This window comes from Oncorhynchus nerka, linkage group LG20, assembly GCF_034236695.1.
Source record: "Oncorhynchus nerka isolate Pitt River linkage group LG20, Oner_Uvic_2.0, whole genome shotgun sequence".
In the NCBI taxonomy this organism is placed as follows: Eukaryota; Metazoa; Chordata; class Actinopteri; order Salmoniformes; family Salmonidae; genus Oncorhynchus; species Oncorhynchus nerka.
Window position 1 is genome coordinate 2,881,768 of NC_088415.1, and position 18,582 is coordinate 2,900,349.

General features: G+C 46.2%; 1 protein-coding gene across 1 annotated transcript in view; it reads right to left on the reverse strand.

The window, feature by feature from the left end:
• Positions 1 to 3,687: 3,687 nt before the first annotated feature.
• The window catches only part of LOC135562782 (regulator of G-protein signaling 20-like), a 251,854-nt gene continuing 236,959 nt past the window's right edge, over positions 3,688 to 18,582 (reverse strand). The window contains exon 6 of the mRNA XM_065005127.1: positions 3,688 to 4,350. Coding sequence (XP_064861199.1) covers positions 4,270 to 4,350 — 81 coding nt within the window. The 3' untranslated portion in view covers positions 3,688 to 4,269. The remainder of the gene's footprint in view (positions 4,351 to 18,582) is intronic.

Consider the following 18,582-nt stretch of genomic DNA (forward strand, 5'->3'; position numbering starts at 1 on the left):
CACACTAACAACACCATGCTGAGCCCAAACCATCACACTACCAACACCATGCTGGACCCCAAACCATCACACTACCACCACCATGCTGGACCCCAAACCATCACACTACCACCACCATGCTGACCCCAAACCATCACACTACCACCACCATGCTGACCCCAAACCATCACACTACCACCACCATGCTGACCCCAACCATCACACTACCACCACCACGTTGGACCCCAAACCATCACACTACCACCACCATGCTGGACCCCAAACCATCACACTACCACCATCATGCTGGACCCCAAACCATCACACTACCACCACCATGCTGACCCCAAACCATCACACTACCACCACCATGCTGGACCCCAAACCATCACACTACCACCATGCTTGACCGTTGGTATAAGGTTCTTACTGTGGAATGCAGTGTTTGGTTTTCGCCAATAATGGGACCCATGTCGTCCAAGAAGTTGTACTTTTGAATCATCTGTCTATAGAACATTCTTCCAAGAGTCTTGGTGACCATCCAGGTGCTTTTTGGAAAACTTCAGTCAGCTTATTGAATGACACACAGTGAGTGACACAAATACTGCTATAGAAACAGCCACTCATATACACACACAAATAAAATACACACCACACACACACACACACCAGCCAGACAATGTGCACATACCCCACACACCAGCAAACCAATGTACACATGTCCTAAACTCCAACTTAAGTGAATTAGGTCAGAGGGGGAACGCGATGGGAGAGAGGCAACAATAGTGCCCACATGGTTAAATAAAATCAAATCAAATGTATTTATATAGCCCTTCGTACATCAGCTGATATCTCAAAGTGCTGTACAGAAACGCAGCCTAAAACGCCAAACAGCAAGCAATGCAGGTGTAGAAGCACGGTGGCTAGGAAAAACTTCCTAGAAAGGCCAAAACCTAGGAAGAAACCTAGAGAGGAACCAGGCTATGTGGGGTGGCCAGTCCTCATCTGGCTGTGCCGGGTGGAGATTATAACAGAACATGGCCAAGATGTTCAAATGTTCATAAATGACCAGCATGGTCAAATAATAATAATCACAGGCAGAACAGTTGAAACTGGAGCAGCAGCACGGCCAGGTGGACTGGGGACAGCAAGAAGTCATCATGTCAGGTAGTCCTGAGGCATGGTCCTAGGGCTCAGGTCTTCCAAGAGAGAGAAAGAGAGAATTAGAGAGAGCATACTTCAATTCACACAGGACACCGGAGAGGACAGGAGAAGTACTCCAGATATAACAAACTGACCCTAGCCCCCCGACACATAAACTGCTGCAGCATAAATACTGGAGGCTGAGACAGGAGGGTTCAGGAGACACTGTGGCCCCATCCGATGGCACCCCCGGACAGGGTTAGGCCCAGACTGTTGCCGAGCTGGTCCTGTCTCTGGGGACGGTGGAGGGAATGGGGGGGGGGGGTCTCAGCCTGCCACAGAGGGAGGCTGAAGAAAGGAGACTGGGATGGTGGGAGGCTGAAGAAAGGAGACTGGGTGGAGTGGGAGGTTGAAGATAGGAGACTGGGATGGTGGGAGGCTGAAGATAGGAGACTGGGATGGTGGGAGGCTGAAGATAGGAGACTGGAGGAGACTGGGTGGAGTGGGAGGCTGAAGATAGGAGACTGGGATGGTGGGAGGCTGAAGATAGGAGACTGGGATGGTGGGAGGCTGAAGATAGGAGACTGGGTGGAGTGGGAGGCTGAAGATAGGAGACTGGGTGGAGTGGGAGGCTGAAGATAGGAGACTGGGATGGTGGGAGGCTGAAGATAGGAGACTGGGTGGAGTGGGAGGCTGAAGATAGGAGACTGAGATGGTGGGAGGCTGAAGATAGGAGACTGGGATGGTGGGAGGCTGAAGATAGGAGACTGGGTGGAGTGGGAGGCTGAAGATAGGAGACTGGGTGGAGTGGGAGGCTGAAGATAGGAGACTGGGATGGTGGGAGGCTGAAGATAGGAGACTGAGATGGTGGGAGGCTGAAGATAGGAGACTGGGATGGTGGGAGGCTGAAGATAGGAGACTGGGATGGTGGGAGGCTGAAGATAGGAGACTGGGATGGTGGGAGGCTGAAGATAGGAGACTGGGTGGAGTGGGAGGCTGAAGATAGGAGACTGAGATGGTGGGAGGCTGAAGATAGGAGACTGGGATGGTGGGAGGCTGAAGATAGGAGACTGGGCTGTGGGAGGCTGAAGATAGGAGACTGGTGGAGTCGGAGGCTGAAGATAGGAGACTGGGATGGTGGGAGGCTGAAAATAGGAGACTGGGATGTGGGAGGCTGAAGATAGGAGACTGGGAGGGATGGGAGGCTGAAGAAAGGAGACTGGGGGGAGTGGGAGGCTGAAGATAGGAGACTGGGGTGGATGGGAGGCTGAAGAAGGGAGACTGGGAAGGATGGGAGGCTGAAGAAAGGAGACTGGGAGGAGTGGGAGGCTGAAGAAAGGAGACTGGGGGGAGTGGGAGGCTGAAGATAGGAGACTGGGTGGGATGGGAGGCTGAAGAAAGGAGACTGGGGGGTGGGAGGATGATTTTCACTTTACATGGATGAGATTAAAATGCCATTGTGTCTGCTGTGTGACCCCCAGGCCTTTCAGCACTCTGTCCTATACACACAGACACACACACGCAAACACACACACACACACCCACAGCGCACTAGACAACAATGACATGGCACCAGTCTAGAACAATGAGGCATTCTGAAAGAAATATGTATTTCAAGTTTTTTCTGGTACACTGCTCAATACTAGTCTAAATAAAACAGACTTAACACTACGCTAACAAGATCATCAGGAAGCAGAAACGTCCCTGATAAACCCAGCTAACAATTCTCGGGAGAAAGAACCTTTTTTTATGTTACCTGTAGGGGAGAGTAGGGTAAGTTCTTTCTAGGAAACCTACACAAAATTATTACATTTGACTAAATATTTAGGAAGAGGTCATTATTTCATGGAGTGTAGTATGAAGGAAGAAACCACATGGAAAAAGTGGTAAGCAAGTTTAAGTCCCAAAAAAACAGATTTTCACCAAGTCAAGTAAATGTATTGTGTTAGAGCTTTCATGAACCAAAGTAGATCATTTCAAGATTGTTCTATAAATCAGTTGGGATCTCTATAAGCTACAGTATGAGGTCCTAAACCTAGCATGAACGTCCATCCTTGTAGCTGTGTGGGCTAAAATAGTCAAATGAATGCCTTGGGGTAAGATGAGCCAATGGACATGGGGTAAGATGAGCCAATGGACATGGGGTAGGTTGAGCCAATGGACATGGGGTAGGTTGAGCCAATGGACATGGGGTAGGTTGAGCCAATGGACATGGGGTAATATGAGCCAATGGACATGGGGTAGGTTGAGCCTATGGACATGGGGTAGGTTGAGCCTATGGACATGGGGTAGGTTGAGCCTATGGACATGGGGTAGGTTGAGCCAATGGACATGGGGTAGGTTGAGCCTATGGCAAGTTGGTGAAAATGTAAATGTTTTCTTCCCAGGGCCTGGTTTATGTAAAAAAAAAAGAAAGAAGTACAAAGTGTTTATAAGGTGTAAAAAATATACTTAAAATGATTAAAATAAAAGGCATAAACTGCCCCAGATCTAAACATGTTTTATAGAGGTGCTGAGTAAACTATGAAAAGAAAGGACATCTCACACTAATTACGATCCAAAATATTTAATGGTATAGCAACCAACCCTTATTAGTTAAGGATTACATGGTAAATGCTTGAACCAGGTTATGTAGACAAACAGTGAAATGAATGCAGCCAATGAACACAGTTGACGGGTGTGTGATAGTAATTAAGGTAAGGAGTGATGAAAAAGTGGAGAAAAAAATGGCTATATATTTTACAGCATCTAGTCATCTTACAGCATCTAGTCAAGATGTAAATAACTGCCCCTTGTATTCAACATCATCTTACATCAACATGATGAGACATAATAGAATACATCATGAAAAATGACATCAATCAATCACTAGACAATAAGTAGACAATTCTTACTCATTGGTTAAACGGACAGCTAGCGGGGTGGAGCATGGAGACCAGCTAGCGGGGTGGAGCCTGGAGACCAGCTAGCAGGGTGGAGCCTGGAGACCAGCTAGCAGGGTGGAGCCTGGAGACCAGATAGCGGGGTGGAGCCTGGAGACCAGCTAGCGGGGTGGAGCCTGGAGACCAGCTAGCGGGGTGGAGCCTGGAGACCAGCTAGCAGGGTGGAGCCTGGAGACCAGCTAGCAGGGTGGAGCCTGGAGACCAGCTAGCGGGGTGGAGCCTGGAGACCAGCTAGCGGGGTGGTCCGGAAGTGCTCTGGCCAAGGAGGAAGTGCTGCAGTCCCCAGCTGAGCCAGGTCAAGGTTGGAGAGAGGGATAGGAAAGGAAGAGGAGAGGAGAGGAGAGGAGAGGAGAGGAGAGGAGAGGAGAGGAGAGGAGAGGAGAGGAGAGGAGTTAGGGAACATGGTCTGAGACTGCTGAGGAGAGAGGTGAGTGAAGAAAGGAGTGAGAGAATGATGTGCTGTGGAGCTAAAGAAAGAAAAGTGTGAGAAATTCGATAAAGGGAGATTAATGTTGTAGGAAGAGAGTTGAGGACTGTGTCCAACAGTATATCAAGTGAAAACCCTGTGCTCTCACAGCAGTGTGTCTTGTTCCAGATACTGGTTCTGGCAGTAACAACTCAACGACACCAACTCCATCATCAAGTTGTCTGACGACACCACGGCTGTAGGCCTGATAACCAACAACGATGATCCAGGGAGGAGGTAAGTGAACTGGCATTGTGGTACCTCTAGTTCCTAAGGAGGCTGAAGAAATTCATAGCTGACCAAAGTCGTAATGTTTGTATTCTTATCTTTTATTTTTTCTAATTGTTGTTGCATTGTCAGAAGGAACCTGCACATAAGCATTTAATGGACTGGGTATCCTGTATACTGTTTATGCAACTTGAAACTTGAATGTCCAAAACACTTTGATATTTTCTAGTGTGCAATTGGTTTTCTTTTACAATTACTCAAGACATTTAGAAGATGAGGATATGGGGCGTAACACTGATCGACCAAGGCTAGAGGAGAGGCTTTCTGGCGGCAGGGTAGCCAGCTACATAGGAGAGGATCAGTCTGAGGTGGATATATACAGTGGCTTGCGAAAATATTCACCCCCCTTGGCATTTTCCTTATTTTGTTACCTTACAACCTAGAATTAAAATTGATTTTTGGGGGGTTTGTATCATATGATTTACACAGCATGCCTACCACTTTGAAGATGCAAAATATTTTATATTGAGAATCAAACAAGAAATAAGACAAAAAAAACTGAACTTGAGCGTGCATAACTATTCACTTCCCCAAAGTCAATACTTTGTAGAGCCACCTTTTGCAGCAATTACAGATGCAAGTTTCCTGTGGTGTGTCTCTATAAGCTTGGCACATCTAGCCACTGGGATTTTTGCCCATTCTTCAAGGCAAAACTGCTCCAGATCCTAGTTGTATGGGTTCTGCTGGTGTACAGCAATCTTTAGGTTATACCACAGATTCTCAATTCGATTGAGGTCTGGGCTTTGACTAGACCTGTCAGGGGTGCTGGCGACAGAGAAGTCAGACGCAGGAGAGCGACCCTGTGTTTCCAACGACTAAGTTCAATTATCAAAACCCACCGGATACAGAATAATAAAATACATGGGAACATAACCCGACGCACACCAGAACATAACGTGCACAAGCACTGACAACAAACAATTACAGACAAGGACATGGGGGGGGACAGAGGGTTAAATACACAACATGTAATTGATGGATATGGAACCAGGTGTGATGGAAGACAAGACAAAACCAATGGAAAAGGAAAAGTGGATCGGCGATGGCTAGAAGTTTGGTGACGGAGACTGCCGAACGCCACCCGAACAGGGAGAGGGACCGACTTCGGCAGAAGTTGTGACAAGGCCATTCCAAGACATTTAAATGTTTCCCCTTAAACCACTCAAGTGTTGCTTTATCAGTATGCTTAGGGTCATTGTCCTGCTGGAAGGTGAACCTCCGCCGCAGTCTCAAATCTTTGGAAGACTGAAACAGGATTCCCTCAAGAATTTCCCTGTATTTAGAGCCATCCATCACTCCCTCAATTCTGACCAGTTTCTCAGTCCTTGCTGATGAAGAAACATCCCCACAGGATGATGCTGCCACCACTGTGCTTCACTGTGGGGATGGTGTTCTTGGGGTGATGAGAGGTGTTGAGATTTGCACCAGATGGCGAAAAAAGCTCAATTTTAGTCTCATTTAACGAAAGTACCTTCTTCCATATGTTTGGGGAGTCTCCCACATGCCTTTATGATGAACACCAAACGGGTTTGCTTATGTTTTTCTTTAAGCAATGGCTTTTTTTCTTGCCACTCTTCCATAAAGCCAAGCTCTGTGGAGTGTACGGCTTAAAGTGGTCCTATGGACAGATACTCCAATCTCTGCTGTGGAGCTTTGTAGCTCCTTCAGGGTTATCTTTGCTTTCTTTGTTGCCTCTCTGATTAATGCCCTCCTTGCCAGGTCCGTGGGTTTCGGTAGGTGGCCCTCTCATTGCAGGTTTGTTTTGGTGCCATATTCTTTCCATTTTTTTTATAATGGATATAATGGTGCTCCAAGGGATGTTGAAAGTGTTGGATATTTTTTTATAAACCTACCCTGGTCTGTACTTCTCCACAACGTTGTCCCTGACCTGTTTGGAGAGCTCCTTGGTCTTCATGGTTCCACTTGCTTGGAGGTGTCCCTTGCTTAGTGGTGTTACAGACTTTGGGAGCTTTCAGAACAGGTGTATAAATACTGAAATCATGTGACAGATAACATGACAGTTAGATTGCACACAGGTGGACTTAATTTAAATAATTACGTGACTTCTGAAGGTAATTGGTCACACCAGATCTTATTTAGGGGCTTCCTAGCAAAGGGAGTGAATATACTGTATATGCCATGCTATTGTTTGAGGAGAGCTCCTAACCACAAAACACTTTTTTCACCGCGATAGGTTTAATAAATTCACCTCTGAAGGTGAAATGTGTACTTACATTCTGAAATCTTGCTCTGATTTTATCATCCAAAGTGTCCCAAAGATAACATGAAGTGTCTTTTTGTTAGATAAAATAATTTTTCGTATTCTAAAAAGGTCCATATAGCATGCACGATCAACTTTGTATTTCCACTCGTTCAATTATGTGACTTCTGAAGGTAATTGGTTGCACCAGATCTAATTTAGAGGCTTCATCGTAAAGGGGTGAATACACGCACCACTTGTCGTTTGATTTTTTTTTTTGAATTTTTGGAAAGAAGTTTTTTATTTTTCATTTCGCTTCACCAATTTGGACTATTTTGTGTTTGTCCATTACATGAAATCCAAATAAAAAATAAATTTAAATGACAGATTGTAATGCAACAAATTAGGAAAAACACCAAGGGGGGTGAATACTTTTGCAAGGCACTGTATATTTCCTTAGTTTAGCATTCATAGATAAATATACTTCCTTAGTTTAGCATTCATAGATAAATATACTTCCTTAGTTTAGCATTCATAGATAAATATACTTCCTTAGTTTAGCATTCATAGATAAATATACTTCCTTAGTTTAGCATTCATAGATAAATATACTTCCTTAGTTTAGCATTCATAGATAAATATACTTCCTTAGTTTAGCATTCATAGATAAATATACTTCCTTAGTTTAGCATTCATAGATAAATATACTTCCTTAGTTTAGCATTCATAGATAAATATACTTCCTTAGTTTAGCATTCATAGATAAATATACGTCCTTAGTTTAGCATTCATAGATAACTATATTTCCTTAGTCCACTGACTTTCTGACCTCTGATTGGAAGCTATAGCTAGTCATTCCTTCCTCGTTATGTTACTGTCATTACCAGTCATTAACTTCCCATGAACTATTAGGAAAGATTGGAATGATATCCAGGAAGTAGCCAATGTTGACTCAGAGACTCTTCTGTAGTGATGTGTCTCCTGGCCTGTGGTCAGATGTGTCTCCTGGCCTGTGGTCAGATGTGTCTCCTGGCCTGTGGTCTGCTGTGTCTCCTGGCCTGTGGTCTGATGTGTCTCCTGGCCTGTGGTCTGATGTGTCTCCTGGCCTGTGGTCTGATGTGTCTCCTGGCCTGTGGTCTGATGTGTCTCCTGGCCTGTGGTCTGATGTGTCTCCTGGCCTGTGGTCTGATGTGTCTCCTGGCCTGTGGTCTGATGTGTCTCCTGGCCTGTGGTCTGATGTGTCTCCTGGCCTGTGGTCAGATGTGTCTCCTGGCCTGTGGTCTGATGTGTCTCCTGGCCTGTGGTCAGATGTGTCTCCTGGCCTGTGGTCTGATGTGTCTCCTGGCCTGTGGTCTGATGTGTCTCCTGGCCTGTGGTCTGATGTGTCTCCTGGCCTGTGGTCTGATGTGTCTCCTGGCCTGTGGTCAGATGTGTCTCCTGGCCTGTGGTCTGATGTGTCTCCTGGCCTGTGGTCTGATGTGTCTCCTGGCCTGTGGTCTGATGTGTCTCCTGGCCTGTGGTCAGATGTGTCCGTGTGTGTGTGTGTGTGTGTGTGTGTGTGTGTGTGTGTGTGTGTGTGTGTGTGTGTGTGTGTGTGTGTGTGTGTGTGTGTGTGTGTGTGTGTGTGTGTGTGTGTGTGCGTGTGTGTGCGTGTGTGTGTGTACCAGTGTGTGTGTGTGTGTACCAGTACATGTGTTAGGAATCATGCTCTCCTCTTCTCAGACAGAGTTGACTCTAGACAGAGGAGAGGCAGGGAGGATAATGTCTCTTTGTTTCTCAAATCATCTTGGATGTCTCCCAGTCCCTTTTGAATAATTCATGTAAAATCTCAGCTGAGTCCATTTACTGTACTGTTCTGTGCTTACATTTTAATCTACCGCACTGTTTCCACTGTATCAGTGATTAGAGAGCGGGAAAGAGAGAGAGAGAATTGTTTCCACTATCAGGGATTAGAGAGTGGGAAAGAGAGAGAGAGAGAGAGAGAGAGAGAATTGTTTCCACTATCAGGGATTAGAGAGCGGGAAAGAGAGAGAGAGAGAATTGTTTCCACTATCAGGGATTAGAGAGCGGGAAAGAGAGAGAGAGAGAGAGAGAGAGAGAGAATTGTTTCCACTATCAGGGATTAGAGAGCGGGGAAGAGAGAGAGAGAGAACTGTTTCCACTCTATCAGGGATTAGAGAGCGGGTTAGATTAGAGAGAACTGTGCAGCTCCTTGTCAGTAAAAGCAGGAATGGTGAAAACAGACTTAGAGCTTCTCAAAAACCGCTGATTTAGGTGAGAAACCACCACTACGTAGCTTAAAACAGAAACAATTTTAGACAACTAAATCAATGACTAAATAGAAGACTTATCATCAGATACTTCACGATGATACTGGCTCATGATGGCAGTACTGGAGACCTGGTTGTGCGGGACACCATTTGTACAATCAAGCTGTATGGCGTACTAATCTACAGCACCATACACTTTCTATGTCTATGTGAATCAGTTCAGTTCGGAACATGTTTTCATTTCTTTTGGGATACAGTTAAGCCCTCTATCCCTAAAAAAATAAGTTACAGTAAAAAAAAATCTTCAAGCTCCCTTATATTTTGTTTTTGTTTTATGAGACGGGGCTGCGGACATCGAATGTGTTCTGTGAGAGTGAAACATGAACGCTCTCTAAAGAAAAAAAGACTGGTCTGATTTCAATTTATCCGCCTTGACTGTCTTTTTTTGAGACAGAGAGCTTTGTTCATTCTCAGTGTAAAATCTGTCCTCATACAGTGAGGGAGGGAGGGAGGGAGGGGGAGAAAGTATTTGATCCCCTGCTGATTTTGTACGTTTGCCCACTGACAAAGAGATTATCCGTCTATAATTTTAACGGTAAGTTTATTTGAACAGTGAGAGACAGAATAACGACGACAACAAAAAAAAACAGAAAAACGAATGTCAAAAAAATGTTATTTACATTTAACATTTAAGTCATTTAGCAGACGCTCTTATCCAGAGCGACTTACAAATTGATTTGCATTTTAATGAGTATCAACTCTTTATCATATTCTATAAACCACACTGTCTTTTACAATAGCCTGAAGGTTAAGCACAACAACAACGAAATCACACATCAAGGGCAACTTTTCAAAGTTGCCCTTGATCATTTTAATGATACTCATTAAAATGCAAATCAATTTATAACATATTTTTTGACATTCGTTTTTCTGTTTTTTTTTTTTCAAGGGGGTGGTGGCCACAAAAAAAAAAAATGAACTCATCACGAAGCCGCAGTGTCTCGTGGGTCTGTATACCCACGTCCAAACTTCTGAACCTTTCTAATCGCATGTAATACAGTGTCTCGTGGGTCTGTATACCCACGTCCAAACTGCTGAACCTTTCTAATCGCATGTAATACCGTGTGGATCAGTGCGTGTATGTGTTTGAAATACTCACAGGAAAATAAAAAAGTAATCATTTGTCATGAAGAATCTGAACACACTTCCATCTTGTGGTGGAATACAGTAACTGCCATTGGAGACAGTCTGAAAGGACTGCTTGTAATTATTCCCAAGCACTCTGTGACATGTTTAAATGCCCCACAGTAAAAGTTGGCATAATAAAAAATGTCAACATGCCAATAACTGTTCACATAACAATTGATCGACCAGATCGTTTGTTGGAGTCCAATACATTTTGATAAATGTATTACAATTTATAGGGCTTGTATTTATTTTTTACTTTTTTTTAACAAGGCAAGTCAATTAAGAACAAATGTCTTATTTACAATAACGACCTACATGGGAACAGTGGGTTAACTGGTCTAGGAACAGTGGGTTAACTGGTCTAGGAACAGTGGGTTAACTGGTCTAGGAACAGTGAGTTAACTGGTCTAGGAACGGTGGGTTAACTGGTCTAGGAACAGTGGGTTAACTGGTCTAGGAACAGTGGGTTAACTGGTCTAGGAACGGTGGGTTAACTGGTCTAGGAACAGTGAGTTAACTGGTCTAGGAACGGTGGGTTAACTGGTCTAGGAACGTTGGGTTAACTGGTCTAGGAACAGTGGGTTAACTGGTCTAGGAACAGTGAGTTAACTGGTCTAGGAACGGTGGGTTAACTGGTCTAGGAACAGTGGGTTAACTGGTCTAGGAACAGTGGGTTAACTGGTCTAGGAACAGTGGGTTAACTGGTCTAGGAACGGTGGGTTAACTGGTCTAGGAACAGTGGGTTAACTGGTCTAGGAACAGAGGGTTAACTGGTCTAGGAACGGTGGATTAACTGGTCTAGGAACAGTGGGTTAACTGGTTTGGGAACAGTGGGTTAACTGGTCTAGGAACGGTGGGTTAACTGGTCTAGGAACAGTGGGTTAACTGGCCTAGGAACAGAGGGTTAACTGGTCTAGGAACAGTGGGTTAACTGGCCTAGGAACAGTGGGTTAACTGGTCTAGGAACGGTGAGTTAACTGGTCTAGGAACGGTGGGTTAACTGGTCTAGGAACGGTGGGTTAACTGGTCTAGGAACAGTGGGTTAACTGGTCTAGGAACAGAGGGTTAACTGGTCTAGGAACGGTGGATTAACTGGTCTAGGAACAGTGAGTTAACTGGTCTAGGAACGGTGGGTTAACTGGTCTAGGAACAGTGTGTTAACTGGTCTAGGAACAGTGGGTTAACTGGTCTAGGAACAGTGGGTTAACTGGTCTAGGAACAGTGGGTTAACTGGTCTAGGAACAGTGGGTTAACTGGTCTAGGAACGGTGGGTTAACTGGTCTAGGAACAGTGGGTTAACTGGTCTAGGAACAGTGGGTTAACTGGTCTAGGAACAGTGGGTTAACTGGTCTAGGAACGGTGGGTTAACTGGTCTAGGAACAGTGGGTTAACTGGTCTAGGAACAGAGGGTTAACTGGTCTAGGAACGGTGGATTAACTGGTCTAGGAACAGTGGGTTAACTGGTCTAGGAACAGTGGGTTAACTGGTTTGGGAACAGTGGGTTAACTGGTCTAGGAACGGTGGGTTAACTGGTCTAGGAACAGTGGGTTAACTGGCCTAGGAACAGAGGGTTAACTGGTCTAGGAACAGTGGGTTAACTGGTCTAGGAACGGTGGGTTAACTGGTCTAGGAACAGTGGGTTAACTGGTCTAGGAACAGTGGGTTAACTGGTCTAGGAACGGTGGGTTAACTGGTCTAGGAACGGTGGGTTAACTGGTCTAGGAACAGTGGGTTAACTGGTCTAGGAACAGTGGGTTAACTGGTCTAGGAACGGTGGGTTAACTGGTCTAGGAAGAGTGAGTTAACTGGTCTAGGAACGGTGGGTTAACTGGTCTAGGAACGGTGGGTTAACTGGTCTAGGAACAGTGGGTTAACTGGTCTAGGAACAGAGGGTTAACTGGTCTAGGAACGGTGGATTAACTGGTCTAGGAACAGTGAGTTAACTGGTCTAGGAACGGTGGGTTAACTGGTCTAGGAACAGTGTGTTAACTGGTCTAGGAACAGTGGGTTAACTGGTCTAGGAACAGTGGGTTAACTGGTCTAGGAACAGTGGGTTAACTGGTCTAGGAACAGTGGGTTAACTGGTCTAGGAACGGTGGGTTAACTGGTCTAGGAACAGTGGGTTAACTGGTCTAGGAACAGTGGGTTAACTGGTCTAGGAACAGTGGGTTAACTGGTCTAGGAACGGTGGGTTAACTGGTCTAGGAACAGTGGGTTAACTGGTCTAGGAACAGAGGGTTAACTGGTCTAGGAACGGTGGATTAACTGGTCTAGGAACAGTGGGTTAACTGGTCTAGGAACAGTGGGTTAACTGGTTTGGGAACAGTGGGTTAACTGGTCTAGGAACGGTGGGTTAACTGGTCTAGGAACAGTGGGTTAACTGGCCTAGGAACAGAGGGTTAACTGGTCTAGGAACAGTGGGTTAACTGGTCTAGGAACAGTGGGTTAACTGGTCTAGGAACAGTGGGTTAACTGGTCTAGGAACAGTGGGTTAACTGGTCTAGGAACGGTGGGTTAACTGGTCTAGGAACAGTGGGTTAACTGGCCTAGGAACAGAGGGTTAACTGGTCTAAGAACAGTGGGTTAACTGGTCTAGGAACAGTGGGTTAACTGGTCTAGGAACAGTGGGTTAACTGGTCTAGGAACGGTGGGTTAACTGGTCTAGGAACAGAGGGTTAACTGGTCTAGGAACGGTGGATTAACTGGTCTAGGAACAGTGGGTTAACTGGCCTAGGAACAGAGGGTTAACTGGTCTAGGAACAGTGGGTTAACTGGTCTAGGAACAGTGGGTTAACTGGTCTAGGAACAGTGGGTTAACTGGTCTAGGAACAGTGGGTTAACTGGTCTAGGAACGGTGGGTTAACTGGTCTAGGAACAGTGGGTTAACTGGTCTAGGAACAGAGGGTTAACTGGTCTAGGAACGGTGGATTAACTGGTCTAGGAACAGTGGGTTAACTGGTTTGGGAACAGTGGGTTAACTGGTCTAGGAACAGTGGGTTAACTGGCCTAGGAACAGAGGGTTAACTGGTCTAGGAACAGTGGGTTAACTGGTCTAGGAACAGTGGGTTAACTGGTCTAGGAACGGTGGGTTAACTGGTCTAGGAACGGTGGGTTAACTGGTCTAGGAACAGAGGGTTAACTGGTCTAGGAACGGTGGATTAACTGGTCTAGGAACAGTGGGTTAACTGGTCTAGGAACAGTGGGTTAACTGGTCTAGGAACGGTGGGTTAACTGGTCTAGGAACGGTGGGTTAACTGGTCTAGGAACAGTGGGTTAACTGGTCTAGGAACAGTGGGTTAACTGGTCTAGGAACAGTGGGTTAACTGGTCTAGGAACAGTGGGTTAACTGGTCTAGGAACAGTGGGTCAACTGCCTTGTTCAGGGGCAGAATGACAGATTTTTACCTGGTCAGCTCAGGGATTCAATCTTGCGTTACTAGTCCAACGCTCTAACCACTAGGCTATCTGCCGCCCCAACTTTAGCCTATGGCGTATTAGCTACTATAGGACTGCTATAACTTTAGCCTATGGTGTATTAGCTACTACAGGCCTACTATAACTTTAGCCTACGGTGTATTAGTTACTACAGGCCTACTATAACTTTATAACTTTAGCCTACGGTGTATTAGCTACTACAGGCCTACTATAACTTTAGCCTACGGTCTATTAGCTACTACAGGCCTACTATAACTTTATAACTTTAGCCTACAGTCTATTAGCTACTACAGGCCTACTATAACTTTATAACTTTAGCCTACGGTCTATTAGCTACTACAGGCCTACTATAACTTTATAACTTTAGCCTACGGTCTATTAGCTACTACAGGCCTACTATAACTTTAGATTATAGTAAATTGAAATGTTCTATCGTAAATGTTAGCAACAGCTCCGCCTTTGCGGGATGCACAGGGGATATGGTCACTAGTGTAGCCAGGAGGTGAGGCCTCATTTAACACAGTCAATTCATCAGACTTAAGCCATGTTTCAGTCAGGCCAATCACATCAAGATTATGACCAGTGATTAGTTCATTGACTCTAACTGCCTTGGAAGTGAGGGATCTAACATGAAGTAAAACCCTATTTTGAGATGTGAGGTATCATGATCTCTTTCAATAATGACAGGAATGGAGGAGGTCTTTATTCCAGTGAGATTGCTAAGGCGAACACCGCCATGTTTAGTTTTGCCCAACCTAGGTCGAGGCACAGACAAGGTCTCAATGGGGATAGCTGAGCTGACTACACTGACTGTGCTCCACTATGCTGGCAGGCTGGCTAACAGCCTGCTGCCTGGCCTGCACCCTATTTCATTGTGGAGCAAAAGGAGTTAGAGCCCTGTCTATGTTGGTAGATAAGATGAGAGCACCCCTCCAGCTAGGATGGAGTCCGTCACTCCTCAGCAGGCCAGGCTTGGTCCTGTTTGTGGGTGAGTCCCAGAAAGAGGGCCAATTATCTACAAATTCTATCTTTTGGGAGGGGCAGAAAACAGTTTTCAACCAGCGATTGAGTTGTGAGAATCTGCTGTAGAGCTCACCACTCCTCCTAACTGGGAGGGGAGCCAGAGACACCTCATACCAGTCTAAAATACATTATCTCACTGGCATCATGGGAGAGCTTCCTCCCAATGTGTTTGTGTGTGTGAGTAGCCTGAACAGCGGCAGAGGGAGAGGTGGAGTTTCCTTACAAAGTATAAACACACACACACACACACACCTCATACCATTCCACGTGATTAGAGACCCACACACCCCCCACCATGCCCATTCCGACAGCCTATCCTATCACAGGAAACAAAATGACGTTGAAAAGACGTTGGCTTGACATGTATTTCTGGTGCCGAATGAAAGGTCAGAGTACATACTGGATGTCAAAAATATGTATTTTTTTGGTCATTGATTCTATGGACAAATGTCAATAGCACAAATATAACAAAAATATCAACACAACATGTAAAGTGTTTAATAAAATCAACTAAAATAATAATAATAATAATAAAATGAACTAAAATAATCCACAAATGTGTTCACATCCCTGTTATCAAATCAAATCAGATGTTATTGGTCACATGGTTAGCAGATGGTATTGGTCACATGGTTAGCAGATGTTATTGTCACATGGTTAGCAGATGGTATTGGTCACATGGTTAGCAGATGGTATTGGTCACATGGTTAGCAGATGTTATTGGTCACATGGTTAGCAGATGTTATTGGTCACATGGTTAGCAGAAGGTATTGGTCACATGGTTAGCAGAAGGTATTGGTCACATGGTTAGCAGAAGGTATTGGTCACATGGTAAGCAGATGGTATTGGTCACATGGTTAGCAGATGTTATTGGTCACGTACACATGGTTAGCAGATGTTATTGGTCATATGGTTAGCAGATGTTATTGGTCACATGGTTAGCAGAAGGTATTGGTCACATGGTTAGCAGATGTTATTGGTCACATGGTTAGCAGATGTTATTGGTCACATGGTTAGCAGATGTTATTGGTCACATGGTTAGCAGATGTTATTGGTCACATGGTTAGCAGATGTTATTGGTCACATGGTTAGCAGATGGTATTGGTCACATGGTTAGCAGATGTTATTGGTCACATGGTTAGCAGATGTTATTGGTCACATGGTTAGCAGAAGGTATTGGTCACATGGTTAGCAGATGTTATTGGTCACATGGTTAGCAGATGTTATTGGTCACATGGTTAGCAGATGTTATTGGTCACATGGTTAGCAGATGGTATTGGTCACATGGTTAGCAGATGTTATTGGTCACATGGTTAGCAGAAGGTATTGGTCACATGGTTAGCAGAAGATATTGGTCACATGGTAAGCAGATGGTATTGGTCACATGGTTAGCAGATCTTATTGGTCACATGGTTAGCAGATGTTATTGGTCACGTACACATGGTTAGCAGATGTTATTGGTCACATGGTTAGCAGATGTTATTGGTCACATGGTTAGCAGAAGGTATTGGTCACATGGTTAGCAGATGGTATTGGTCACATGGTTAGCAGATGTTATTGGTCACATGGTTAACAGATGGTATTGGTCACATGGTTAGCAGATGGTATTGGTCACATGGTTAGCAGATGGTATTGGTCACATGGTTAGCAGATGTTATTGGTCACATGGTTAGCAGATGTTATTGGTCACATGGTTAGCAGATGTTATTGGTCACATGGTTAGCAGATGTTAATGGTCACATGGTTAGCAGATGTTAATGCGAGTGTAGCGAAATGCTTGTGCTTCTAGTTTCCGACAGCGCAGCAATATCGAACATCAAATCTAACAATTCCAAGACAACTACCTAGTACACACAAATCTAAGTAAAAGGATGGAATAAGACCACAGGCCAGGAGACACATCTGACCACAGGCCAGGAGACACATCTGACCACAGGCCAGGAGACACATCTGACCACAGGCCAGGAGACACATCTGACCACAGGCCAGGAGACACATCTGACCACAGGCCAGGAGACACCACAGGCCAGGAGACACATCAGACCACAGGCCAGGAGACACATCAGACCACAGGCCAGGAGACACATCAGACCACAGGCCAGGAGACACATCTGACCACAGGCCAGGAGACACATCAGACCACAGGCCAGGAGACACATCTGACCACAGGCCAGGAGACACATCAGACCACAGGCCAGGAGACACATCTGACCACAGGCCAGGAGACACATCTGACCACAGGCCAGGAGACACATCTGACCACAGGCCAGGAGACACATCTGACCACAGGCCAGGAGACACATCAGACCACAGGCCAGGAGACACATCTGACCACAGGCCAGGAGACACATCTGACCACAGGCCAGGAGACACATCAGACCAAAGGCCAGGAGACACATCTGACCACAGGCCAGGAGACACATCTGACCACAGGCCAGGAGACACATCTGACCACAGGCCAGGAGACACATCTGACCACAGGCCAGGAGACACATCTGACCACAGGCCAGGAGACACATCAGACCACAGGCCAGGAGACACATCAGACCACAGGCCAGGAGACACATCAGACCACAGGCCAGGAGACACATCTGACCACAGGCCAGGAGACACATCTGACCACAGGCCAGGAGACACATCTGACCACAGGCCAGGAGACACATCTGACCACAGGCCAGGAGACACATCTGACCACAGGCCAGGAGACACATCAGACCAGGCAGGCCAGACCACAGGCCAGAGACACATCAGACCACAGGCCAGGAGACACATCTGACCACAGGCCAGGAGACACATCAGACCACAGGCCAGGAGACACATCTGACCACAGGCCAGGAGACACATCTGACCACAGGCCAGGAGACACATCAGACCACAGGCCAGGAGACACATCAGACCACAGGCCAGGAGACACATCAGACCACAGGCCAGGAGACACATCTGACCACAGGCCAGGAGACACATCTGACCACAGGCCAGGAGACACATCAGACCACAGGCCAGGAGACACATCTGACCACAGGCCAGGAGACACATCAGACCACAGGCCAGGAGACACATCAGACCACAGGCCAGGAGACACATCAGACCACAGGCCAGGAGACACATCAGACCACAGGCCAGGAGACACATCAGACCACAGGCCAGGAGACACATCAGACCACAGGCCAGGAGACACATCAGACCACAGGCCAGGAGACACATCTGACCACAGGCCAGGAGACACATCAGACCACAGGCCAGGAGACACATCTGACCACAGGCCAGGAGACACATCAGACCACAGGCCAGGAGACACATCAGACCACAGGCCAGGAGACACATCAGACCACAGGCCAGGAGACACATCAGACCACAGGCCAGGAGACACATCTGACCACAGGCCAGGAGACACATCAGACCACAGGCCAGGAGACACATCTGACCACAGGCCAGGAGACACATCAGACCACAGGCCAGGAGACACAGCAGACCACAGGCCAGGAGACACATCAGACCACAGGCCAGGAGACACATCAGACCACAGGCCAGGAGACACATCAGACCACAGGCCAGGAGACACATCTGACCACAGGCCAGGAGACACATCAGACCACAGGCCAGGAGACACATCAGACCACAGGCCAGGAGACACATCAGAACACAGGCC